Source organism: Lepidothrix coronata, unplaced genomic scaffold, assembly GCF_001604755.1.
Source record: "Lepidothrix coronata isolate B3197 unplaced genomic scaffold, Lepidothrix_coronata-1.0 Scaffold91, whole genome shotgun sequence".
Classification (NCBI taxonomy): Eukaryota; Metazoa; Chordata; class Aves; order Passeriformes; family Pipridae; genus Lepidothrix; species Lepidothrix coronata.
The window spans coordinates 854,146-881,322 of NW_016690271.1; the positions used below are offsets into that span (position 1 = coordinate 854,146).

Genomic DNA, 27,177 nt, shown 5'->3' on the forward strand with positions numbered 1-27,177 from the left:
CCCGCCGCCGGGGGCAGCCAGGACCGGGGCAGGTTCCCACCCCGCCGCCGGCTGCCGTGAGGCGGCTGTAGCTGGAGGAAGAGCCCCTTTGTTTTCCCTCCGTCCTTCCCGGGGGCTTCATGCCCCGCTGAGGGATGATGGAGGTGGTGGGGGACTTTGAGTACAGCAAGAAGGACCTGATAGGACACGGAGCCTTTGCTGTGGTCTTCAAAGGTCGCCACCGCAAGGTAAACAGCGATGGGGCTTCGCCCGCAGCCGGAGCGGGGCTGGTTACACAACCCGGGGCCCGGAGCAGCCCCTGGGGTGGGTGACAGCGGCGGCGGTGGGGGGCTGTGACCTCTGGGGAGTTTTGGGGAGGAAAAAGAGCCGGAGGAAGGTGCGGGGTGGGCGGTGGTGCCGAGGCTGCCCCGCGGCCCTGAGCCGGGATCCGGCCCCGGCCTCCATAAACCCTGTATTTTTTTTTCCCCTGCCCTAAACCCCACCGCGGTCCCTCCCCGCTGTTGGCAGCTCCCTGGCACAGCGGCGAGGGGAGAGTTTGCAGCTGTAGGGGAGGCTGAGCCCTTTGTTTGTCGGGAGGGTCATGTTTATCTCGCTGGATAACGAGGGATCTTAATGGAAAAATTGTCTCCTTTGGGGATTGGCTGAAGATTTCTTAAATTCAGAGGTGTCTGGTTTCCTGGCGTGACTCGCTAATCGCCCCGGATATTCATAGTTACGTTATGGTTTCTCGATGCTGTGAGAGTTTATTCTGGTGTTGGTGCCTAAAGGGCTTTGCCTTCCAAAAAACACCCCATCAGGTTTATCATCTTTTAGGATTAGGGCAGTGCTCGCAGCTTGGAGAGACACAATGCAGTGATTTGGGGGTTAAAAAAAAAAGGGGGGAGAGAAAGGGAAACAGGAACTTTAAAGGCCAATGGAGATCCTTGCACCTTACAAAGAAATACTTAGTTTATATATTGTCTATTTATATGTTATCTGAAAATAAGCTTTCTTAAAACAGATTTTTTTTTGTGCAGTTTTCAGCTGCAGAGCGTAAAAAGGCCGTAAATGGGAAGTCCTTAAAGGAAAGTTAAAGTAACTCAGTCACTGCGAGAAGACTAAAAAGCACCACTACCAAAAAATAAATGGGATATTACTTGGTTTTTTGTTGTTGGAGGGTTTTTTAGTGCTTTAGAATCCATTAAAATGCAGTGTAGCTGCAGCTGGATTTTAAAAGCTTTCTAAGCTATTGTGGAATTAAATAGTTCTTGATGGTGTCATGTGATGTAGAAATCACTGTTGGATAGAGGAGGGGGTGATCTTGCAACTTTTTCTCAGTGCTTTACCAGAGATAGTTGTTAGAGGATAAAGTTAAAAAAAACCCCAAAACCAAACCGAAAAATGATAATACAATTTTTGTTTGTTTCCAGAAAACTGATTGGGAAGTAGCCATAAAGAGTATTAACAAAAAGAACTTGTCAAAGTCACAAATCCTACTCGGAAAAGAAATAAAAATCTTAAAGGTATGTTAATATGCAGTGATTTTTAAAGCTGCTTTGCTTGAAAAGGAAAAGACTTCTGACCTAGTTCATTCCAGGTCACTGGTGGTATCACGGTAATTGCTATTGTGCTGTTTGTTTCTTTGTTACTAATCCAGAAATAAAAAGCCAAAGGAGAAAAAAAAAAGAAAAATATACATATTTAGTTCTGGAAATGTCTCAGAGCAGGTTATGGGTGTGCTTTTGTGGTTAAAAGTGGAAAATTGTTGTAGAACCAGTCTCTGTGCTCTGCTTGTTGCACATGTGGAAAACTCTGTCCTTCAGGATGGCCAGTGTGGCACCTCTGCCAAGCAAATCATAGCTGAGGGCAAAACATCAGTCTTTGATCTTTCTTCGCCTCTTTTTTGCCCGAAGATGCCTTGAAAGCTGAAGTCAGCAGGCTGATTTTGATTCCTGAAGCAGTCTGCCCACTTCTGAGTTGGGTTAATTGGCTTCAAACATGTAGTGTGGCTCTAACAGAGGGAATGCAACAGAGCATCGTTTGGTTTTTCAGTGCTGTTTTATGGAAACATCTCCCTGGATGGTCATTTAATATTCTCTGCTTTCTTTCCATGTTTCCAAGCTTCTTGAGATACATCACTAGTTTATATACTAATATATAAGTGTTATAGTATATTTATTATACCCAGTGTTTGGTCTATTAGTGTGCTGCAAGTACTTAGCAAAGACGTGGTTTTTTGAGCAGTTACAAATAATTGCATGAGCTGTCCTGTTTCATTTGATGTTATTGAGTTTGATTTCCTTTGTATTATGAAAGCAAGAAATTGTGTAAGACTAGAAAATTAATTCTTGTCAGTTTTCAGTGCTCATTAAAGGATCTTGTGCTCCAGTACTTTCTGTAACAAGTCATAGACATTAAGTTCTGGAACTAAATGTTTTTATGACCTCTGAAGATATTGCCTAATTTGGTATTCCTGTAAATATTGTCTAAATAGCTGAGATTTCCTCCAAATTCCATCAGATGGTCTTAAAAAGATTCTCTTAGATTATCACCAAATCAGCACTATCAGCAAATTAAATTTAAAATAATAATAGTAGTAACAACAATAGCCTATTTCCATAATACAAATATTTTGTTTTACAGGAACTTCAGCATGAGAACATTGTAGCTCTTTATGATGTCCAGGTAAAATATATTTTGATGCCTTTTTCTTCATTAAAATTTGCTTAGGACAATGTCATGCATATAACTGTATAGAGTAGAAAATTTTGAATGGCCATATATTTGTCATCAGTCTGGTGTTCAGGAAAAAGCAAGTGGCAGCCTTAGAATCTCTTCAGAGGCTGTTTGTGTAGTTTGGTTCTGTCTCCAGAGGAAAAGCACCAGCTGGGCTGGGAGCTCTTGTCAGTGGCAGGAACTGTTCTCCTGAATTAGCCTTGTTTTAATTTAATTGGAAAGTGGGTGTTTGTGGATAACAACTGGATGCATCTGAAGGAAAATGTGCTGGTAGGATCTGAATGGATGGAGCAAGGGACATTAGGACAGTCAACATAGTTAAAATAGTTGTAGACAAGGAGCAGCGTCTTGGAGATCTCTGTAACAAAGAAATGTGTTGTGTAGTCCTGTGTCATGGTGAGGAGGAACTGAAGTAGAAAACCATGATCACACATGTCTGTATCCCTGTTGCCTGTGTTCTAAAGGACAGGATAAAGTATAAAAGCCTAGCAGACACTTGGATCTTTTCAAGTAGGAGAAATAAGTATTAAATTGCTTCAAATTGTCTTCCTCTCTTTGTTCCCAGAATTGTGCCTGATAAGGTGGAGGAGTTGGCTCTCTAGCCTATCTAGGGTAGAGTGTTCTACTTAGTAGGAAGTACATTTTTGAATCCTAAGGCCTGTGAGTTGTTGAGCAAAGCTAAATAAGACATGAGGTAGCTCATACAGCCATTTGTTCTGCTTGAATGAGAACTATACCTTCATCTCCTGGGCTCAATTCTAATTTTAAGTACAGAGTTACACTGATGAAAAAAATTACTAAGAACCACCCTTGGGGCATTGCATAGGTAAAGCAATGCAAAATAGGCATTGTGACATTCTTCAATGTTTTCTGTCTTGGCACGTTCACATCCTAAAAGGTTTTCAGTTTGTGTGTAACTGTGTATCTTTAGCTATAGAAATCTGTGCTCATGGGACATACCTCAGGCAGGCTCAGGTTCTCCAGTGTCCAGGGCTGCAGGACATGTACTGACTTGTCTTGACTTTTGGTACAAGCAGTGATATTTGTGTAGCAACAGATTGTGCATCAGAACTTCCCACTGGGATGTGTGTGGAGTCCTCTCCCTCCCAGATCTTGACTTCAAAATTCTTCATTCTGAAGGATGTTATCTGCTCTGAGAGGGAAAGTATGGTCTCTTGTGCTTCCTGAGGAGACCAGGTTTTACTGAGTATTGCTAAGTGGAAATAATCCCTCAGCATCCTAAATTTAGTATATCCAGACATCTTAAAAGCAAGTGGAATTCTTGACTGAGGGCGTTGGTGTGTGAGCAAGCAGCTGAGTTTCAGATTTATCATTTACAGTTGTTTATATGTGAAGATTCCTTGGTAAGCTTTGCAGCTCAACCTGGGGGGAGTTGACTAGATCTGTATTTTGATGATTTAACATTGTGTATCTTCTGAGCCTTGGAGAGACTCTTGTTCTTTTAATTTATGCACATGGGAGGAGAGGACAGAGCCCTACACTTGTCTATGGTTTCTTTACCTAAAGGTTATTTATAAACATAACTTTCATGCTTTTCTGTTGTACCACAGGAAAGGGTGTCCCTAGGGTTGACAGAACTTCTGGAATGATCAGTGCTGTACTCTCCATTTGAGAGAGGGATCTTGCTGCTTGTCACCAACTGTTGTGTTTAAATAAAACAAACAGTTAAAGCAAAGAGAAAGGCAAACCTGTGTCTTGTACCTTGATATATTTCAAATACATCCGTGGCAAACACAAAACTTGGCAATATGATGATGCTACTTCTATAGAAGAAATTGCTTTGCAAAATATGGTCTAAAGAGTGTGACACTTGCACAAAAGAGCTTTTCCCTTTCTGAAGAGGGCTGTGTTTGTGAAATACAGACCTCATTAACTTGTGTGATTACATTAATTTATAACCCAGCAGGAACGAACACTATGCAAGGCATTCTCATGTCTTGTAGGCTGTTACACCTACTAATTTTCTTTAGCATTTCATCTTCTAGCATGTGCTGCCCTTTTTGTTTGCCATGGCATTTTGAACACAGTGATACAGTACAGCAGATAAGACTTTAGGATTTCAAGCAATTTCTAAGTTTACAGAGGCTATTTTTTTCTCTTGGTGCTAGAGCCAGTGGAGTCTGTGGCACAGTAGCAAGTTCTCAGTGTGACTGGGAGTCTGTTTTATTTTTGTTGGTCTGAAGTTTTTCTTAACCTTGGACAGTTTGAAATAAAAAAATGTTTCAAATGCACTGTTTGAACATCTAGCTGAATAATCCAAGAGCTGAGCTGCTTGCTCTTCAGATAGAAAAGGTGTGCAATGAAAGTGGCAAAACTAAGTGAAAAAAGTGTAAATTGATTGCAATGAAAAGTAAATATTTTTACATCTCCTAATATTAAATGAAATTATGCTTACTGGCAGTACTTTGAGATTAAAGCTGTATCCCTGCATAGCAATTTGTGAATGAAAGGGTGGGTAGTTATTTTTTTACATATTGCAGAAGGCTGTGGATTGATTTTTTCACAGGAGGTGGTTACATTCCTTCTCCTTCATCTCTCTTCGTTTATGGTCGTGTTCCTGTTGCATGATCAGTGGACCAGTCACACAAGTCAGCACAATAAAGACACATACAGCATTAAGGTTTTAATTAGATCCAAGAAGAACTTGTGGCCCATTCTGCTGACAGTAGAAGAACATTTTAAAACCTCCTGCCTTGCTGATGCTACACCTCCTGTGACTACCATTTTGATGTGTTACTAGTATGTCTGGAGTCCAGGGAGTTAAATTACTAGAAGTGCCCATTCATCTGGAGACACACCCGAGTGAACTGGTGTGTGTTAATGCTGTGCTTTGGTCGGCAGAAAAATGTTTTGTTCTGGAGCCAGCACGATAATTGCCCTTGATTTCTGTAAGGTGGTTTATGTGCAGCACTGGCAGGTTGGAGCTGCAGATAAGCATTTTATGTAAGCAGAGCACACCACTGCTGTTTGTGCCATCTCAGGAGGCCAGGGAGCTGCATGGTGGTGCCAAGACTTAAGGCATTTGTGGAGATGCTCAAATATGAGCCCTCCATCTGTGAGAGGCAAACGTTTTGCAGTGGCAGGGCTCTGGAAAACAGTCAATGTGCAGCTCACCTCTAAATGTGAAATTAATTCTTTGTGAAATGCTTTAAGAACCCTCAGGTAGAATGGATGGATAGCAAGATGTAACCTGTTAAAACATTTTTCCCCTATCTTCTGGGCAGGAGTTTGATAGTCTTTCATTCAAGAATAAAACAAATCCTGAATCTCTAAAATAGTACAAAGATCCAGCTCTTTTCCCATGGTGGTGCTGTGGGATGTCATTCATCCTGCAAAAGAAGATCAGTCTAATTGGGGAAGTGGAGCCCTCTGTTTTCTCAAAAGCAAAAGGAGTCTAAAATAACCTCTAACTCGCCAGCATAAAGTACACTGAGATCCTTGGATAAAGTATTCTACTGAAGTATGAAGGTATCACTAAGTTATTTGGAATGTGCTATATTTAGGGCATGAATTTACAGTTTTGTGCAGTCCATGATCCCAAGTGTGTGCTGAGTAGAACTAATCTCACACAGTGCCAGACAGTGCCTGTTTTAGCAAATAATTTAATTCAAGACCTCTCTAGAATGTCAGCCCTCAGAATGAAAGCCTGTAATGTATCTTGGAGATAACGTTTTAGGAGAGTGAATTAATGTCTTCGCTGTATGGAGTCTGAAGTTTGCTATTTGAACAGTAGTTTAGGGAGAACTAATTTCTAGAGTGTTATTGGAGAAGCAGTATCTGGACAGAAATGGTTTCTTGACTTGGCTTGTTGGTACAGAGCAGACAAAAGGACTGCAGCTGCTTCTGCTGTCCTTGGAAGCAGTGAAAGCCAGTGGGAATGAAGCCAGTGGTCCTTCTGGGACCTACACCTCACCCTTTGCTTATACACAGTGCCCAGGAGTTCTTACTAGGGATGCTTATGGAAGGAACTTGTTGTTTTACCAGTGGGAATTAAATACCTCTGCTTGATTTACCCAAGGACTGCAGTTGGTCTGGTAGTGTTGCTGATGGTTCTCGAGATATTTGCTTAAGCATCCTGTGTGTGCTGATCTCAGTGTCTCTCAGCTTTGATTGCCTTCATACTCTCATATAGCTCTTTCTGAACTATTGTCTTTTCAGTGAGAATGTCTCAATATCTTTAGTTTTTCCCCCTCAGCTCCTTGCTTAAGGCCTTTGTGTTTGTCAATATCCTTCCTCACTCTGTGTGGAAATAATCCTATGGGAACGTGCTGTTCAGATAAAAAGGAAAATCCTGCCCTGTAGACACTGTGAAGGTTTTGAAACACTACCTGGCAGCTGATGCCAACTGCAAAGTTGGTTATGATGGTATTAACCTGTGAGGAATGACACCAGTGTAGATGTTGGAGGCTGGGGACAACCAGTTAGAATTTGTTCTGGCCCCCAGAACCAAAGAGTTGGAGTGACTGCACAGTCCTTAGCTTACCTGCTGTGCCTGGATGCTGTAATGTGAATTTCAGAACTGTTTCAGAAGGTTTTCTAGTAGATGAGTGTGTTAAACCTTAGGTATGCTGAGGGCAGTTCTGCCTTTTCAGTCCCCTTCCCCACCTCCCATATATGTCATTTAAGTGCAGCATTTCACATAACAGCAAATGAATGATCTGATTATTGTGGTACATTCCTCCATGGCTGATTGCTCTTTTATGTGCATAATTGGCAGCATGCACCCTACCTGAATCCTACAGGCACATGTCTAGTGACATTTAGTCTGAGACTTAGCATGTAGTCAGAACTAACAAAATGTTCACTGCTTGAGGTGACAGGAGCTGAACGTGGTAGAAGTTGCTGCTGTGGTGCACTTGCAAAGTAAAACAAGAGCATCTGTAACACAGTGAGAAACAGCCTTAAAAAGGTCTGGACCAGTGCTTTTTTTACTATATCATTAGAACTTTTGCCAAATGTATTTAAAGCTCCCCAAAAAAAAAGAAAAGCGTGTTCCTGGCCAAAAAATTATATCTAATAATGCACAAATTAACATAGCAGAAAATTAATCAAATAATAGCAGTGCACAAGCTGTCAGATTAACTCTTGTGCTCTAGGGACTCCCATCATAAACTGCAGCAGAATCTACAGACTTGGAGCAAAAAGAGAGTATTTATTTGCCACAGTTCCTGCTTTGGCAGCTCAGTAAGCTCCTTGCAGACCTTCAGCTTGTTCTGAAGGAGTACTTCCATCCCAAAATGAAATCTAGGGAATGTTTCTGCCAGTACGCTGCAGTTCTAGCAACAGCTATCAGAAGTAACCATGGATGTTTTGACTTCTTTTTCAATTAATGTTTTTTAAATGGAACTACTGTGCTGAGATTGTGACTTGGGATAAAACTTCCCATCTCTCGAGACAGCTGTTGGAAGGCTGGGATTAAAACATAGCAAATACGTTGCCTCTTAACCTTCTTCTCTTATGTTTATCTGTTGGCTTTCCTAATTGTAAATTGGTTTCCTGTTAGCCTTTGCTATGTTCTACTTCAGCTTGCAAGTAAAACCTAGATTCAGGATAAGAAGGAGCAAAAAAGTAGGTTTTTGTCAAGAAAACTCTAAGCAAAAAAGCAAGGCACACTGGGCAAAACTGGTGATTGTTGCAACACAGCAGATATTTGTTTTGCTTGATTATTTATCTAGGTAGTACTGGAGGTCAGAACAACTCCAACTGCAGTGATTTTGTGATCTATACCTCGATGCAAATTTTTGAAAGCTCTGTTATCTGTTTCAAGAGGCAGTTTAAAATAACTTGCTAGATCAGCTTTATTCCTGAATGTTAGATCTGAAACATGCTGGTTTACTAAGCTTTCCATTTTTGAGCACTTCGCTCTGTTTAGCAAGTCAACAGAAATCACAGGTCTGGGGAATGGTGATGGGAAGAACTTTATTGTTCAGCAAAATAATTTAGAAGGGAAAAAATGTGTCTCCAGAATTGACATGTCTTTTCTAAATATATTCCCCACATGGAGATCACATTCCCAGTCAGACTGGCCAAGAACTGTAAGGTAGAATCTGAGCAACTGTGAAAGGGTGAACAACTTCAGCTGTTTTGAACTAAAAGTTGTTTTGATGGGATATTGGAAAGTGTTTAGTTATGAGTTAAAGTTGGTGCAGTTTTGTGGCTGGGGAGATTGGTACCAGTACTGTGCAAACTATTGCTTCCTCAATATGAATTAGATAGGACTTCTGAGTCTGGGAAAATGTCTGTGAAATCTCTAATCTGTTCTGCTGATTTAATAAAAAAGGATTATCCAAGCTACAGGAAGGAAACACACTCTACTTCTTACTATGACTTTACTCAGTCACTTGATTCATTTTTTTTTTTTTCAGTCTAGAATATCAGTCCAAAAAAAAAAAAGGGTGAGTAGTGCTATTTGAGGGAAATCCAGTGTGGTCTGTAGGAATGACTTTCTGAACAGGTGAGGGCTGGTGCTACAGGGCAAGTCATCAGCTCCATGTTTCTGAAGAGAACAGTTCATTTGAAAGGACTTTGTTTCCAAGGGGATCCAGAAAACACATTCTCTCAGCTCTGTGATGAATAAATGTCTGTCATGAGCTGAGCCTTACATCCTGCCTTAAGCTGCTGTTTTTGTGCAGTGCTGAGTGGAGGCACTGACGCTGTGGAACATCTCTCTGATTCATGGGATTGCAATGTTCGGGTGGAAATCCACTGGCTGAGCTGCTTTCTTGTCCCTGCAGAGCGGGCAGTTCCCCTGCTCCTTAGCTGGGCTATTATTTTGTACATGACAGTTGTCCCTTAAGTGAAATGATCCTCAGCTGGCAGAATTTTCAGTTCAGTAAATTGGGATCTCAGAGTTGCTGTTTGTCGTTTTTGGGGTTCCTGAAGGAAAGTGAGATTCTGTCTTGGAAGGTGGTGTTGCAAAGGAACATTTATCACTGTGTATTTTCAGTAACTTGCAGAGCAAGGAATTACTAATCTTTTTCTGCTTTGATGTATGCACTTTGGTTTTGAGGTGTTTATAGCAATGTAAATTATAGTTCATGTTGGCCACAGCTGTTACAGAAACATTGAACAATTGGGACTTCCTGAAATGTGATCTACTGCTGCTTTAATATTCTGTATTAGTTGGAGTTTGCCTTTCATTCCCAACAGATTTGATTAATGTTCCTAGAAACCTGCTTTCTTGGAAGCTAATTTTCAAATGTAAACAAATCTTCAATGTGCTTGATGTTCTGGGCTGGAAAGAACCTCAAATGCATTTCTGTAACACAGACACGAGTGACTAAACTAAATGTTTCCCAAAAGTGAAGCAGCCCAATCAGTTCATCTGGCACTGTATTACAGTTATATGTAGTTACCTGGACATCTGTATCTGTGATGGATTGGTAGAAATTGGCTTTGTGGGGTTGTGCCATCCCTGAGCTCTGTGCTGTGTGTGGATTTAGGGTTGTTGGTTTCTCTGGCTTGGGCTCGTGGGCCCATTTTTACTTTTATTTTTCTTTTTCTTCACCTGAGCTGTCAGTGTAAGCCCTGGAACACAGCACTCTGGTGGCAGTTCTTGCCAGTATGGACAGATTGAACATGTGCTGAACTTTCAGTGCAAGCACTGAGAAAGGTGGCTGAGCTCACAGCATTTATTTTGCAGTGCAATGTCCCTTTTGACTTTCTTGTGACACTGTTCAGCAGAATACAGTCAGACTGTCTGCAGATCCACTTCCCACTGGGACATGTGCCTGGCCTTGTCTGGTGCCATCTCGCTCTTTTCCTTCAACTGTCTTAAAAACATATTTTCCCACAATCTGTCAACCTTTGTTGAAGTTTATTTTTAAAGGGAAAGGGAGGTAACATACTGTGTAACTAAAAGCATCATCCTGTTTAGTGTATACTGCCCTTATGTTTCCTTCCAGTTCTCTTTGTGTTCTTTCCTTTCAGCCTTAATCAGCTCAGAGGGGAAAAACGCTTGTACTTTATAAAAGCTCTCAGAGTGTCTTCGACTTTGTAGGCACAGCAGAACTATTTTATGCAGGAGACTTTATGAAAAACAATATTGGTCATTGGCATTGGCAGGTCGGCCCTTTCTCCCATCACACAAAATAAATATTTGGAATAAGGCTGAATGTTTTTATTACAGTCAGGTTTAGGCACGTGTTTTTTTTTTTACTGCATTTCTGTGGAGTGTGCAGATAATTTCCAGTAGAAATTAGGTAATCTGTCTTTCAGGAACTTTTCCCCAGTTACAAAAGAGGGAATTGAGGTTGCAGGTGGGTCACGGGAGGTCAGTGCTTTGGAGGATCTCAGGAGGATGAACGTAACAACTCACACCTCTGCCACAAGGTGCAGGGAAGGGAGATGCTTCTGCCAGTGACTCACCGAGGGAGGTACTTAACAGAAGAATCCTGAATTAATTATCCTACAATATAGGATTTGGGAATCAGTTTATTCCAGACAGTTAACTGCTCTGTGATTCCTGCTTGACCTCGGCTTGTCGGATGGCAGAACCAAAGCTTGTTTCACCCAGGAGTGGGGAACATAACCTTGGAATTCCTCCTTAGAAAAAAGTGGTTGTCATGGCCAAATTGTCTTGTTTACAGTTTGTAATTCTGTCAGTAGATTTGACTAAATATCACTATCCTGTTAGTGACCCATTTCAGCGGTGCCTGGTAGCCAAAGTTTATTTATTTGTGAGGGTTCTTCATGGAGAGGTGCTGCTGGTGGAGCATCCAAGGCAGGTGAGAGCCAAGGGACACATCAGTGGAAAATGATATTTCTTAGTGTATGATGCTCTGTCAAATGATTGCTCTAGTCTTCAGGTTATTGCCTGGTGATTGATTAATTTATTTTTTTTTACATATGCAAATATTTTTGGAAATGTAAAATATTAAATGGTGGAGAATGTGCACATTTGCTACCTTCTGAAACAGTAGCTTTAACATAAGATTTCTCAGTGATTGAAACATCTCACTTTATACCTGGTAAACACAGGTACAGGTTTTGTCTTCTCACAGTCTTAAATCTGTTCTCTTCTCCTTCTCTTTTAGGAAATGCCCAATTCTGTCTTTTTGGTCATGGAGGTATGTGTTAACATGTATGTTTGTTTCTGGTTGATTTTAAAGACTTTTAGACAAAACTACTCCTTTGCACAGCTGCAAACTAACCATGACCTGTTGAAAAAGCAGTTCTGAAAAGTAGATTATGAATTTCCTAGGCCTCACTAAATTTACCAGCACAGTTTGATGCATAAATTATTCAGTTTCATTTTATGAGTATTGATGAAGTGTTGCACCTCAAATTGTTAATTACAAATAATAAGGCAAACAGCTGGAAAGGATCTGATTTTCATGAAAAGATTACAAAGTAAAAATGATGTAACCAGTATTTCAGTGCTTGTGTTTTGAATAAAACCCTTTGTTTTCAACAGTACTGCAATGGTGGGGATTTGGCAGATTACTTACAAGGTAATTGATGGCTGTTTTTCCCTATTAAAAGGTTATTGCATTACATGTTTTTATTCTGTATTCCGGATATCTGTTGGTGCTTCTCTGAGATTTTTTTTTTTTTGCTTGTGTTTTAAATATTGGTGAATGAGGGTACATGTAATAATGCACAGACAGAAAATGAGGGTTTTTTTAGCCACAGCTGAATGTAACATTCCCTTATTTGTAAATGAGGGAGAAGCTGTAGCTAACCATTAGTAGCATGCTGAAAATTGTGTGGGTTTCTGTTTCTAAAATGGCATTTTGGGGGCTGCTCCCAGTGTTTTGATTCCACCTGCTTTCTTTTTCAAGATGTGAACTTAAAAATGCTGAATTACATAATAATGCTTTCAACAAAGAGGCAGTGCTGGATTAGGAGAGATTTTTCATGGCTCTGCCCAAAGCGAAAAGTTGCAGAATCATGACAAATGGATTCCTTTTACAGATACAATTCTGAGCAGAGATGTTAATCTTCATACTTTTCTTGATGAAAATATTCTTCTACTTGCTTTTGCATCTCAGGATCTTGAAGGAATCTTTTTGTGCACAGCCATTGTTATGGTAACTGTGTATATTAAAAGCCTAATTCACTTGCCATTAAAATCTTTGGAAAGACTTGCACAGTGAAACCCAGCTCCTGTGTTCAGTACTTCTTCAGGCTGCAGAATGAGATATAATACCTTCTGAAGAGACTTTGAAAAGTCCATCTTATTTTTTCCCCTTCGAAATAAATTTTATAGTGGGTAGAATTTCTGAGCAGAGTGGTTCTCTGCCTCCCCGTAATCATTTGTTTAAAGGACAAGGTTTATGGCTTCAGGCTGTAACATGATTTTTGGATACACTTAATGTGAAATTCTTTTATTTTCTTGTCTCCTTCGCCCTTTGAGCAAGTTTAGGATTTAATGGTGATTGGGAAGCTTTACAATTAAGATGCTACTGAGTTGAATAAACTACTATAAAAATAGATAATTCAGAGCTATGATGTATATATTTTTGGAAGAGTATATACATTTGTAGAAAAACACTGGAGATTGGATTGTTCTGCATGTAATTCAGTCTGATTTGATGGTAATTCCCTATGATACAGTTGCCTTCATTATTTTCACAGTTGATCACTGTCAACTCTTATTTTTTGCCCGAAGATACTGATATTTATTTCCTCACCTGCCCATGTGTGTGTCGTTCCCAGCTAAGGGGACTCTCAGTGAGGACACCATCCGAGTGTTCCTGCAGCAGATTGCAGCTGCCATGAGGATCCTGCACAGCAAAGGCATCATCCACAGGGACCTCAAACCACAGAACATCCTCCTGTCCTATGCCAGTCGTAGGAAGTCAAGTGTCAGTGGCATTCGCATCAAAATAGGTAAATGTGCTTTTCCTTGGTGGAAAGGTGAATGAATCACTGTTGTTGGATTGTTTCCCTGCTCAGTAATGTCTCTAGTTAAAGCTCAGAGGGTGGGCTGGCTATGGTCTGTATTACGTTGATGCAAGTCTAGAATGATGAGCTTTATGCCGTGATGTAGTTTCTTGAATGATAAAGACCTTTTTGAATCTGCAGGACAAACAAACCTATTTAGCTGATGTTTCTCGTATCAAACTATTTTAATTAGACCTAAGTCTGGAACTTTTGAAGCTTGGAGTAGCCTTTAGCACATTTCAAGATTGTGTGCACGTCCAGGCACAGTTCCAGCTGTTTGCTTTTTTAGTGGTAGACCCTCCTAAGGGTTATTTGAGGCATTTAGAAATGTAGGTTATGACCTATTTTTGTCAAAGGGAGGTTTGGCATTGTAACTGGGGAGAGCTGTTAACTGTTCAGGATACTATCAAACTCCTCTTTGAGGCCACTTCAGGAGTTTTAATCTCTCTTTGTTGTCTGATAAGTGTCCATTTAAAAATACCTTGTTTTTAACAAGTTTCTTTTCTGTGCTTTTGCTCAACCAAAATCTGAGATCTGTTCCAACTTATTCAATCATCTAAACTGCACAGAGGGGGCAAAACAACCTCTCTGTCCTTGATAGTTTCAGATGCTTTTGCCTACATGGAAAATTCAGGCATCTGAAACTTGACTACTTCTACCTGATGTGATTTCACTGGAGCAGATTGTATATTCATGATTCTTAATGAGCCATTTATATTTAGCCAGTGACTTTAATCCTTTCCTGCTGACGCCAGACCAGCCTCTCTGCAGCTGGAGAGGTGGCTGAGCAGCAGTTTGTGCAAATGATGTCACTGCTGTTTCTTGGCTTGTTTCTTTAGGAGGTGATACATAATTCTTTTGGGGTAACAAAGATTTTACTCTTCCATGTGGTTACCTATATATTAAACCTGCAGTTTTTCAGTCTCGCTGGTAATTGTAGCAGATTTCAATGTAAAAATTTGAAAAATTGTGTTTCTTTTTGTTGACCAAGGTGTTTCTTTACACAGCTGACTTTGGGTTTGCTCGTTATCTGCACAGCAACATGATGGCTGCAACTCTGTGTGGTTCCCCTATGTACATGGTAAGGACAGCACATTTCACATTGTGTTGCTTATCTCAAACATCCTCCTGCCAGAACAAAATAATTGACTGCTTGCAGATTGGCAGATGCCTGGTGTTGCTTCACAAGCATTAGGGGCAGTGTGCAGTTCCCCTTTCCATAGTTTTACTGCCTCTTTTTTCTTGGGATCTGGAGATCGTGATGGTTGAAATCAGAGAGATGTTGAACATTTCTCAGTGTTTTTTTTTTTTTTGCCCACAAGGAGAACTGCATAAACTAAATAAATAACACTTGCCTCTTCTTCCCATACGTGCCAAATGCTGGATGCTTCCTCTAGAACATCAGCATTTCTAGTTTTCTCTGGTTTTGAAACACAGCTTCCATTTTAGATAGAACTGTTACCTCTCAAGTCATGTGATGCATGTTAAAATGTTAATTTTCTCTTGCAATAAAGTGATTTCTGTTAATACTGCTCTGGCAGAAGAACTGTAGAATTCATACTGCTATGGCTTTGCTTTATTGTTCTCCCTTCTGAGATCTTGCTGTTCTTTCCAGGCCCCTGAAGTGATTATGTCTCAACACTATGATGCTAAAGCAGACCTGTGGAGCATAGGAACTGTGATTTATCAGTGTCTTGTTGGAAAACCACCTTTTCAGGTAGCACTTTATTTCCTTTTTCCTCTTTCCAGTCTGAAGGACATTGCCAGAGCTCTTGCTTCTTGTCATGAAAGTACAAGTAAATGATGGCTGAGTGTAGTGTTGATGCTGCAAAGGCCAGATCACTTGAGAATACCAAGGGAGAAGGTGCTTATGCTGAATCTGTGTCACCAGTGTGTTCAATCCAGAGGGAATAAATAAATAAGGATACTCAGTGCTGAAGTCACTGCTATGCTTCGGGTTTTCTCCTTTAATGCCCCTCTGCAAAAGCCTCTTTTACTGTGTATGTATGTATAGGCACAAAAGCTGTTTTCTCCATGAAACTGAGCTTTAATTAATGTACATTTTTATTTGACAGGCCAATAGCCCTCAAGATTTGAGAATGTTTTATGAAAAGAACAGGAATTTGATTCCTAGGTATGTCACCGTGGCCTTTCCTGTCACTTACACTTGTTGACTGAACACTTTGTCATCTTTGGGAATGCCTGGGATTCATAGAAGTATTTGCTGTTGCCATCTTTACAAGGATGTAGAGTGATACCAGTGACTCGTGTTGCATCTTGCCTTCCTTGTACCTGGCTGAGTTGAAAGGGTCCTGTACTAAGGCTGTAGAACACGGGTAGTGATGACTTAGGGACGTGGTGGAATGCTGATTTCCTGAAATTCAATGTGCTATGCATTATTTAATGCATGCATTAAATTTAATGCATGTTTTACTTCCTCTTGTGTGCAGTATTCCTAGAGAAACATCAACTTATCTGGCTGACCTGCTGCTGGGTTTGCTTCAGAGAAACCAAAAGGATAGAATGGACTTTGGTATGTATTTTTTTTTCTCTTGCTCTCTTGACTTTCCTTGTTAGTTGTATTCATGTGACCAGAATAATTGTCTTGACCTTTTGTCTGAAGCCAATTACATGAAAAGTGAAGCATTTTTTTTTCTTCTCAGTTATCATAAAAAAAGCAGAGTAGCTAAAATAAATCATTGGATAACTACTGTCAGTACTGTCAGTATTCAGTGATGCACATAAATCCTGACTTTTTTGTTGAGTAGGGAAATATAAATCAGTTTAATTCTTTCAGCTGTGCCCATCCCTTCCAGTGTTAACTGATATACCTTAAATTTCATGCCCCAGTTGTATTTCTGTTGCTTTAACTGGTGGTTTGGCTTCAGACTGGGAACAGATATCTCTGATGTCCATGTGATTGCAGAAATGTAACAGAGCACTGGAAGAACACACTTAAAGTTGCTTTAAATGTTTTTCCCCTGTTCTTTCTTCTTGTAGACTGTAAATATCATCAACAGTACTAATGGGGGTCCAAACTATGTATGTTTGATTTGACCTTCAAAGCTGTTATGTGTGGATATCTGACGTCAGTGAGAGATGTGATTTACATCAAAATTGTTTCTATTTGCAGAGATGAGTTCCTGGTATTGTGCTTAGGTATTGCTAAGTGTAGAGAAATATTTTCACTGGGTTGTCTTTTTAAGCCCCAAAATATTAGAAACAACAGCTATATCTTTGTATTTCTTTAACTCCCATAGTTTGGAGGTTAAACCTGGTACCAACTAGATGGATACCCTCAACAAAAGTGGACTTGTTTGGCTCCAGTTTGCTGCTGTGTTTGGCCTTTTCTCTTTAGCTGGAGACCTTTGGTTGCAGAACATTGTTCTAACTAAAGATTTCAAGGCCTCAAATCCCTGCTGTTGAATCCTTCAAACTGGTTACAACTGTTGCCTCTTCAAGATTAGTCAGGGGTAGAGTTGAGATTTGTATGTGTTTCTGGATGGTCTGTTACTCACTTCTGCCTCAAAAAGCCTTTGTGTTGCTGGGCTTTTGGTTGCCCATTACTGCACAAGCAGTAATGCTTTTTCCTTCTTTTTGTTGTTTTTTTTAATGCAAACTCAGGCAGCTTTTTTGAAAGACCTCTGTTGAAAAGTTAAATTTTGACTACTTCTTCTTAGTTACATCTATATGTCATGATATTCGTGATGGTTATTTAAATTTAATAGCACTATTTGTTGTTGCAGTTTTATCATAGCTGCCAGGAAATGTTAATTTTAAACTTTTAGTTCAGATCCAGAAAAAACTCACGGTAATTGGGTAAAATGTCACAAATCATGGTGACAGTATTCAGAGGTCAGTGTATAAATCTGTATGTGTAGAAGAAATAATACATCACAAACATGGGCTGTGAGTAATTGATTCCACTTTGCACTCTGGGTGTGCTGATCCCTACAGTTTCTTCAAACATGGGAAATTCACTGTATCATTTGGGGTAGTGGGAGAAAGCATTTGTGCTTAGAAAGAAAAATAGAAAGCAGAATGGCAGTGATGAAAGTCATGTTTTCCTTGGCTGAGCCACTTCAAGGGCCTCAAAGGGGCTGCTCTGGAATGTGCTTAGCAAAGGGAGTGAAAGGGAGAGTGTGTAACTGAGCCCAGTTGCCTGTTGTTAAAGTAAAAATAGCTTTGGAAATCTTGTTGATCTTCCAGCAATATAAAGTAGAACAGCAGGTGTTGTACAAAAGCTCGGGAACACCTGATCCTCGTGTTAAAAGTTAATAATTACATTGTCCTGGCATTGCAGCTGAATTCCCTCCCTTATCGGGCCAGGGGGGAAAGTGTTGCTGAAGGGAGGGGAGATACTTCAGGCCTCAGATTCTTTCTCTGTTTTGGTTTTTGTTTTTTTTTTCCTCCTTGTTATTTGCTCACTCCTGAGGAACAGCATTGTTTTTCCTCGGGTGTTAGAGCATTAAAGTTCACAAAGCTCAGCAGCTGGATTTCACCAACCCTCAATTTCCCTGAACTGGCTGAACGCTGCTTCTTGTAGAACAAAACTTTCCATATAACCTGGTAGCCAACTGGTTATGCTCAGTTAGAAGTACCTCAGCATATCCACTTACAAAAATAAAGCAAAATGTTTCTATTGTAACAGCAGCAAGTTAATTGAAGAACTTGTTAAAGAAATGGTGTTTAAATCTGCTTTATGCCATGAAACGGCTGCACAGGTCGTGTTCTGCTGTTGGGGAGTGGGAAGGGGAGTGGCTGCTGCTCTGCTGGGATTTTTGGCCACCTAAGGTGTAGCATTAATGGGTTCAAAACTAAATGTCAATCTTTGGGAAAGGCAGAAGTGAAGATACTTTCAGTGTCTGATGTGAAAGATGCTCACTGTTCTGAAGAGCAGGCTGCAACTGAATTAGTACCACAGAGAACATAATTTCCCGGGGAGTGTAGGAAGGCTTCTTGTGTACATGATTCTGAATTACTGGGGGATATCTGATGACTGCACTTAGGTCTGATTTGCCTTGCTGACTGATGTTTGAAGTTACTCAATTGATTTTTGTTTCCTTTCCAAATACTATAGCAGCACATAACATAGAAGGCTTTAATCTTTTATAAGCTCTTCGCCCTCTGGCTCTGAAAGGTTGATTCTGGGAAGGCAACCATTTATCACCCTCTGCAATATAGTCTGTAAATCCTGTCAGTTGTACATTTACTCACAATGGTGGTTGTTTCTTGTTCTACAGAAGCATTTTTCAACCACCCTTTCCTGGATCATGTTTCAACAGTCAAAAAATGTAAGTTTTGGTTTTCCACTTATTTGTGTAAATGATGAACGTTGGGGACTGGAAGGGAGAAGGATCTGCCAAATATCACACTAAGTGTTTATGAGACATTTTCCTCAGTCTGCCTGTTGTTGTGCTCTATTGTAGCCTGAGTGTTGAATCCTTTCTTGTATTATGCCAGATGGAAATGTGATACTTATTTACAAGTTCCTTTGACGTTTCAACTGAACTTAAGTACCCTCGTGTGACTGAGGATGTGTTGTGCTTATAACTTGTGTAAGGTTTATGAATGAGAAGCAGTGAGGAAATTTGTTTGAAATTCAGCCTTTCAAAATCTTAATCCCATCTTTTTTTCCCATCCCCTTTGGGTTTTTCCTCCTCCAGCTTGTCCTGTACCAGTGCCCACATACCCAGGCTCAGTCTCTGGCAGTTCCTGTGGTAGCTCCCCTTCCTGCCGCTTTGCTTCTCCCCCAGTAAGTTCTCTGTGTTACAGAACAATCTCTAGAAAATACTTTCTGTGATGTTTTAAACAAAAGTTCCCGAGGTTTTTAGATCTTTTAATACTTGAGCAGTGTAAAACTGTCTTGTTTTAAGAGCAAAGAGCAAGGAATACCCCTGTCTTTTGCTAGAATGCCATCAACGTTTTGGTTCTCTCTTGCTTCTTGTGTTACACTCTGTGGGGTTTTATTGCCGTTTTTCTTTATTGTTAAAGCAAAAATACATATCAAATGCTAGAGTAGCAAATCTATAGATATGCTAGTATAGTTTGCAATGTAATGATTGTTACAGATAAATTTTGAATTGGCCTTTTTGGCTAAGGCCCCTTATTACAAGCCAGTGCCTTCAGTCTGATGTGGCATTTGGAAGAGGTACATCTGTATCATCAGGAATGATTGAATAAATCACAGTTGTTTAAACTCGCAGCCTGATCAATATAGGACTGTCTAAACTGACACTGCAGGGTTATCCAGTATTTGAAATTTCGAAATTGAAATATTGGAATATTGAAATAAATTTGATATTTCTAAAAACTTAAATCTAGGCTGATTTTGGGGGGGTTTTTTGGTTGGTTGGTTGTTTTTGTTGTTTTTGTTTTGTTTTGTTTTTTGACAAAACTAGTGTTGATTCTTACTTTGGAAGTTTCATAGGTAAAAAGCATTTCTACTTTCTGAATCACTGCATTTACAGTGTTTTTCTTACTTTCTTTTTCCCACCACCCCCCTCCAGTCTCTGCCAGACATGCAGCACATTCAAGAAGAAAATTTGTCTTCCCCTCCATTGGGTCCTCCTAACTATCTGCAAGTCTCTAAAGACTCTGCCAGTACCAGTAGCAAGAACTCCTCTTGTGACACAGATGACTTTGTCCTTGTCCCACACAATATCTCTTCAGACCACTCATGTAAGAACCTTCCCTGTTTTTACATTTTAAACCAATTTCCACTCATAACAAAAGTTTATGTCCTGTTACTCTTTGGCTCTCTCTTCTCTAAATGTGTCTGAATTCACAATGAAATTAATTTCTTTAGTTTGATTGCTCTTTGGAGGGAAACTATTTGGTACTGCATGTCCATCTGGGACATTTTCACCTTCAATTGAACAGCCAGATATGCCAAAGATACCGAGGTGATTCAAAGTCATGGAAAATATTGGGATTTGGCAGTAGGAGAAGAGAGTCAGTTGTAAACAACTGCTGATAAGAGGCCCAAAGGTTCTCTTAGTGGAGGCAGGCACTTTGTTTCCTCCAGACTAACTGAACAGCTCGTGCTGTACAGCTTTAGATAACAAACAAGTGCAGGTAAAAACATAAACATACAAGGTGGGGCATCAGGCTGAGCTTATACAAGAGACAGACTTGGATGTAGCACATTCCCATTTTACATCATCCTCCCAACCTGAACTGCACAAAGTCAGCTGATTTCTGTACAGTGCCACCAACTTGTGTTAAATATTTGACTAAAATTAGTGCCTGAAGGGCTATTTTTATAAACATCCCAATGCTGATGTCTTGTAGTCTTAAACAATGGATTTTATTTCAAAATTATTGTAATTAGCATGGCAAAATCCCACAAACAAACAACAAACTAACTTGCTAAATAACTCCCTTCCCCAGTTACGTTTCTGTTGGTGGTCACATTTGAGGTATTTTCCCACTAAAAAACAGTTTGTGGAAAACTTTCGTATGTTCAAAGAAGCATTTGTTTTTTTTTTCCCTACAACAGTGATACTGGAGGTTTATTTTTTGGTAAGATTCTGCTTGCTGACGTGGGTTTTCCCTGTGTTCTGTTGCTGCAGATGACATGCCGTTGGGAGCAGCTGGCAGGCGGGCTTCCAGCGAGTTCTTGATGTGTGGAGGGTAGGTGTGCTGGGCTTTCTCCAGAAGAAGTCTCATGTTCTAAAGTCGGTGCTGCAGCTGCAGAAGGGGTTTCTGGGGTTTTGGCAGTGACGGGTTTTCATAGCTGTGTGGACTTTATCTTAAAGTCGAGGTGAATTTAATGTGAATATCTGAACAGCTTGAATTCAGGAAGTTTTGCTTCCAGGTAAAGAGTTTCTCTGATGCGAGGACCTGTCTTTTGACAGTGGTTTTTGTTTTCACAGGCAGTCACCATTAACTATTTCTGGAAGCTCAGGAACTGTACAGAAACCATCCTCAGCCTCTTCTCGAAGTACTGCTTCTGGTACAGCCAACAGGTGTGTGATGTAGCCTTAGGACTTCCCCTCTTTAAAGAGGTTTTTCTGCTACTAAATGTTTTGGGTTGTTTGTTTTCTTTTAATTGTGGATGTCTACTTGGAAACTGGACTGAAGTAAAGCCAGACCTCTTTTTTGCCAGGCTCTCTACATTTCATGCAATCTCTGGTGCATCCCCAAAAGATTTCCTTAAGGAAAGAGAGTTTGTTTAAATTTTGAGCTGAGTTTAAAAGCAGAAACTTGGGAGACATAACTGACTTGTCTTCTTTGGTGGTATGAAGCACAGCACAGTCTTTGTTTAGTGAGTCCAAATGTTGAATGCAGATGTATTTTAAGAAGTAGTTGTAAGAGAAGAGGAACTTCGAAAGCCCAGATTGCTGTGGATTTGTGTCTCGTGGCTGGCTTGGCTTGTCTCTGGTCACTGGGTGTGGCTTTTGTGCAAGTGATTACTGTGAACTTCATATTTATGTCTCACAAGATACCAAAGAAGTCACATGAAAGAGCTAAACATACACTGCAGGTTTTCCATCAGCAGGACTGGTAATTAGTCCCCTTTCTTCCACATGACTGTGGGCTTAAGTTTCTGCTTGCTTGACATAGAACTGATTTTCATCAGTGGTGCCTGGACTCTTTCCTGTATTATATTGGAAAATGTAAAGCTTAATCATGGTGTTTAACTACTCATGTAATATCTAAACAGAAGGGTTAGATGTGTCATTTGATCAAGTGATGAATTTCATAATGTTTTCAGTACAAACAGAGGCAGGATGAGTGGCTAACTGGGGAATAAAGCGATTATGTTGGGTGTATCTTTGGCTTATGCCAATACTAGAGGGCTGCAAGTCAGCATTATTTGTTTAGAAATGCTTGTCACAAGAAAAGTTTGCTACTTTGTGCTGATCTTTGTGCAGTTTGTGAAATCTGCTGACACGGGGCTGCCAGTACAGCTTTTAGTCTTGCTGTTCATGTTTAAGGGCAAATAATGGGGTTTGTAAAGATCCATTTGCCATGTACAGTGTATTGTAAGTACACTGTAATTTCCTATTTTACATTGTGTCAGGCAGAGTTTGAAGAGTTACAGGTTTTATGAAAATATGCCAGTTATGTTATCTGTACATTAGTAAGTTAAGAGCTAAATGGTCACGTGATTGGAAACAGGTGCCTACTGTTCACACTCTGTGTTTGTACTGTAATAGTTTGATTTAATTATTGGTTGAGTAAATTCAGTAACTGAATTCAGGGCTGCTTGGGGCATGGTCTGAAGAAAGCAGAGTTTAGTTTGGGGTTTTGGTTTTTTATTTCCTGAGGAGGGTTCTTTCATTGTTTTTGTGGCTTGGGGATTTTTTCATTTTTTTTTTTACAAAAGGTTATGACCTGTGAAATGGTGAATTTTTCTGGTTAGCTGATCAAACTGAGTGAATTGTACTCGTAGTTATGCTGCTTTATGTCACACAGAAGAAGCTGTTGCACTTCTCAGTCTCCAGCCAGAATGGGCAGAGTAGGTCGAGGTGGTTCACTCTCCTGTGGTTTATTGCTAATTTTATTCTCTGGATCTCAGAGAAACAAGATTTGCATGCAGCTCTGCACACATCTGTATTGCATTTTCTCTAACCGGTAACAAACCACATCAGACTGGAGGATGCCTGACCAGAGCTGAGCTTTGGACCTGAGCTGGAGAGCCCTGATGGGGCTGTGCCTCTCAGCACTGCTGCCTCCAGTCAGCTCATGGCTCAGGAGCTTGCTTGGACATACCTGCAGGGCTGTGGGGAAGGCATTTTCCATGCTGAGGTCTTTAAAAGTTGAAGTGCCTTCGTGGTCTCCTCAGTGTCACCGCCACACTTTAACTGACATCTGGTTCCCCTCTCCTGGGGGTCCAGCCTTGGGAGCCTCCCTGTGCACCCTCAGTGTGCTGTGTTAGTCATGGCAGGTTGCCCACAGCCTTCATGTGGTTTCCACTTGTGAGACCTTCTCCTTGCCTGGAAGCTTTCAGGCTTTCTGCTGACTGTGTGCCCACAACCCACTTCCAAATTGCTCTGTGATATCCAGAAACTGGGTGGCAATTGAAGGACAAACTTACTTTCTTTTGCTAAGGAAGTTCTGTGCATATTAGGAAGTAATATTTCATTCTTAGAGGTAGCAAAAAGAATGGGACAAATAGAGTCAGAAACCCAGATTTCTATTCAGCTGTAGCCATGTGGTGAGTGCTGTAACTGCTTGTCTTCTAGAATTTTTTCACATTTCTTCGAAGAATATGTACTTTTTCTTTGAAGACACGGTCAATAAAGGACCAGATACTAAACTGATTATCTTTGAAAAAGCCTATTTGTCTGAAATTGTTTCCGTTGAATTCTGTCTTCCTTTAAAAGTGTTGGTAACTGATTACATGCAGTGGTTCGAGCCCCTTATCAGGCAGCACACTGAGGTGATCCCGGTCACTGACGCTGCAGCTGAACTTGGGTTGTGCTGATCTGCACTTGGAGTCAGTGGATCAATGTTCAGGTGTGTGGTTTTGGCCCCTTTGTCAGGGCTTGGTTACATAACGTGTTTTCCTTTCGCAAGTTCACGGTGTCTCTGGGGATATCTCTCACTGTGCTTTAGTGGCTTTTGTCCACATTCCAGCCCTGCTGCTGAACTTCCTGTTCCTGGCGCAGCGGGTTTTCCTAGAACGCTATTTTGAAGTGTGGTAAACACAGAGCGGAGTTGGCAGGAAGTCAGAGGGATCTGGGGATCGCTGCGGTGCGTGACGGAGGGTTCCAGCCCGTACTGCACTCCCAGCTCCGTCTGATCCCAGCCAGTGTGGGAGAGGCAGGTGGCAGCGAGCAGTTCCTGATCTTCCTCCGCACGGTACTGCAGCGCAGTATTTAGGACAAGCCGAGATCACAGTGCACCCAGGGAGCGCAGAAGAAGTTTGTTTGCCTGTTTCCTAGATTTTCTTGAGATTTCTACAGTGGTACAATTCTGAGAGAGACCTGTCTGCCTGTATTCATCTCCTGTCCCCACCCCTTCCAACTTCAGGCACTGTCAGCCTTCGGTGTCCCCCCGCAGCGAGACGGCGCCTATCCCGGTTCCCACCCAGCTCCGGAATTACCAGCGCATAGAGCAGAACCTCTCCTCTACTGCCAGCCCCGTGTCCAACCCCCACGGATCACCGAGGTCAGTCTGGGCTTTTTAACTCCTTCCTCTTGGTTCTGGTTTGTGTCTCTGCCCTGGCAGATGTCCGTGCCTTCTTGCTGATGTAATTTTTTTTTTTCTGCACAAAAACACACTAAAGAGACGTTTCAATGATAACAAATAATAGTCCTTCACAATCTCAAGATTGTTGGATGGGTACTCGAAATATGCCATGAAAACAAAATGAGCTTGTTCTTTCGCTCAAATACAAAACAAGAAGGTAAAAAGATAAAGTCTTGCTTTTTTATTTCTCTTTGTGCATTGCATGGCATTACATCATAAATTAGAATGTGAGCAATAAGTTATGTTTTGTTTTCACACATGTAATGATGAGATGAATGCTTTGTTCTGTAGAATATCAAGGAAACAATTTTTGGCATGCAAGTTAGCCAGCTTGTTTTGTTACAAAGCTCTAGTGAGCCAGGCTTATTCTCTGCCTTGTGGTCTACAGGGTCGGGATGGTGAAGGTCAAAGTCTCATAAACAGGCTACTCAGAACTCTGGAGATCTTTACAAAAACAAACCCCAGAGTTTCTTGCATTTTTATTCAGGATCTCCGATTTTATGATAGTTGCTACTCTCAGGGAAAGGCCTTTCCCTTAAACAGTCTGTTTTCAGTTTGTTCCGTGTACAGTTCTCTGACCTGTACCCCAGACCCAAGATGGAAACTTTGTCAGAATCTTTGCTGATTTAAAAATGGGCATTTGCAGCAATACATTTCACTTGATTGTGAAATTAAAAATTTGATGATCAAGTTTAGAGTGTACTGTTTTAATGTTCTCTAGTTAACAGATTATTATGGCACTGAAAGTTAAAAAGTCTGTCTGAACAAAAGGAATTAAAACTCGATTATTTTCATTACAGGAAGCTTAGCTTAAGTTATTAGGTTAATAAGCTTCAACATCTAAGCTTCCTCTTTTATTTTCTTTAACTGATCATTCTCCTCAGGGGATTCTGAAGCTTGTCTCAAGGACCCAGTTACCACAGTGTGTGTAACCATTCTTTTCACCTTGCAGAGCTGGAGTTGTGAGACGCTCCAACACCAGCCCAATGGGGTTCATGAAGATGGGCTCGTGCTCTCCAGTGCCAGCTGACACTGCCCAGGGGGTTGGGCGCAGGTTATCCACAGGATCTTCCAGGCCATATTCTCCTTCACCACTAGGTAAGCCCATAAATTCTTAGCAATTAGTAAAGCTTTATCTGGAACAGTAATTCAGAATGCTCCATCTTGCTTGAGATGACCTTCAACCACAATCTGCCCAACTAGGTCATGTGTGCAGAAATAATTTCTGTTAAATTACTCACAGCAGTAAACTAACTAGGTTTTCACTTGCTTTACCTTCACATGTAGGTGAAGTATAAAGTGTAAATTCACATTTTGGTTTTGTTTGCATAGTTGGAACCATACCTGAGCAGCTTGGACACTGTTGTTGTGGACAACTTCAAGGACATGAATCAAGGAGTAGAAACTTCTCAGGTGGGTGACTGGAAAATGCAACCAGTACTGTTTTGATAGAGCTGCTAGAGTGTCTCGTGAAGAGGAAGGCCAGCCAACACACATTAGTAAGGTTAATAGGAGACATTGAGTTAGTGGTGCACTGAGGTTTTTGTGGAAGCAGCCCAGTTGTGGACTGTGTGACACCATTCCCCACAACTAATTCCCTACTCAGTAAGAGAGCGACTGAAGTTTCTTTTTCTCAGAATGAGAAAGCAACTCTGATGAAGCCTGTGTTTAAACAGGGATGGTTTATAATGAATGGTAGTAAAGTGCTTCTCAGAATCTGGTCTTGATAGACCAGCTCTGTCATGCCAGTTCTCAGAAAAGGGAGGAAGAACTGCCAGTGTACAGCGTGCAACACGTTTTCGTCATTCCTTTAGGAAGTCAGCTGGGATCTGGTGTTAGTGTTGCTAAGCAGTCACTGAGCTTTGCAAGTCATAAATTACGATGGCATGCCAGCAGGAAAAAAAAGATCAGGAAGAAATAGAACTTGGAGATGTTCTGAGATTGTTAAAGATGGAATTGCACTGTAATGCCAGAAGGATTGGGCAAAAGACTATGCAATTCAGCAACATATTCTTTTGCTCTGTGCACATTTTGGGTGCATTTTCTTCTTTGACTTTCTAAGATGTGATGTTGAAATTGTATTGTGAGTCTTTCCCCTATTTAAACACTTTCCAAAATCATCTGGAGATGATAGAGCCTTCATTTCTTGGAGTAGCCATGTCTGGGAATGGTTTCATCCATATGGAATAAGTTCTATGATGTGCCTTCATAATTGCTGTGCCATTGGCAGGCTCAACAAAAGGAATGAGTGGATCCTTAGATTTGAAATAGTATCTTCTCTTAAAAAATGAAAAGGGTGTGTGTGAAGAGAACACAAAGCCCTGTGTATGGCTTTCTTGTTGCAACTTTTCT

At 40.8% G+C, this 27,177-nt stretch overlaps 1 protein-coding gene across 1 annotated transcript in view; it reads left to right on the forward strand.

The window, feature by feature from the left end:
• ULK2 (unc-51 like autophagy activating kinase 2) overlaps positions 1-27,177 on the forward strand; it is a 37,824-nt gene continuing 10,647 nt past the window's right edge. Inside the window, exons 1-18 of the mRNA XM_017821505.1 lie at positions 1-227; positions 1,410-1,502; positions 2,623-2,664; positions 11,772-11,804; positions 12,152-12,188; positions 13,396-13,569; positions 14,631-14,704; positions 15,239-15,340; positions 15,699-15,757; positions 16,074-16,156; positions 18,867-18,917; positions 19,290-19,378; positions 20,133-20,304; positions 21,198-21,258; positions 21,501-21,593; positions 24,607-24,744; positions 25,778-25,923; positions 26,158-26,238. Coding sequence (XP_017676994.1) covers positions 135-227; positions 1,410-1,502; positions 2,623-2,664; positions 11,772-11,804; positions 12,152-12,188; positions 13,396-13,569; positions 14,631-14,704; positions 15,239-15,340; positions 15,699-15,757; positions 16,074-16,156; positions 18,867-18,917; positions 19,290-19,378; positions 20,133-20,304; positions 21,198-21,258; positions 21,501-21,593; positions 24,607-24,744; positions 25,778-25,923; positions 26,158-26,238 — 1,621 coding nt within the window. The 5' untranslated portion in view covers positions 1-134. The remainder of the gene's footprint in view (positions 228-1,409; positions 1,503-2,622; positions 2,665-11,771; positions 11,805-12,151; positions 12,189-13,395; positions 13,570-14,630; positions 14,705-15,238; positions 15,341-15,698; positions 15,758-16,073; positions 16,157-18,866; positions 18,918-19,289; positions 19,379-20,132; positions 20,305-21,197; positions 21,259-21,500; positions 21,594-24,606; positions 24,745-25,777; positions 25,924-26,157; positions 26,239-27,177) is intronic.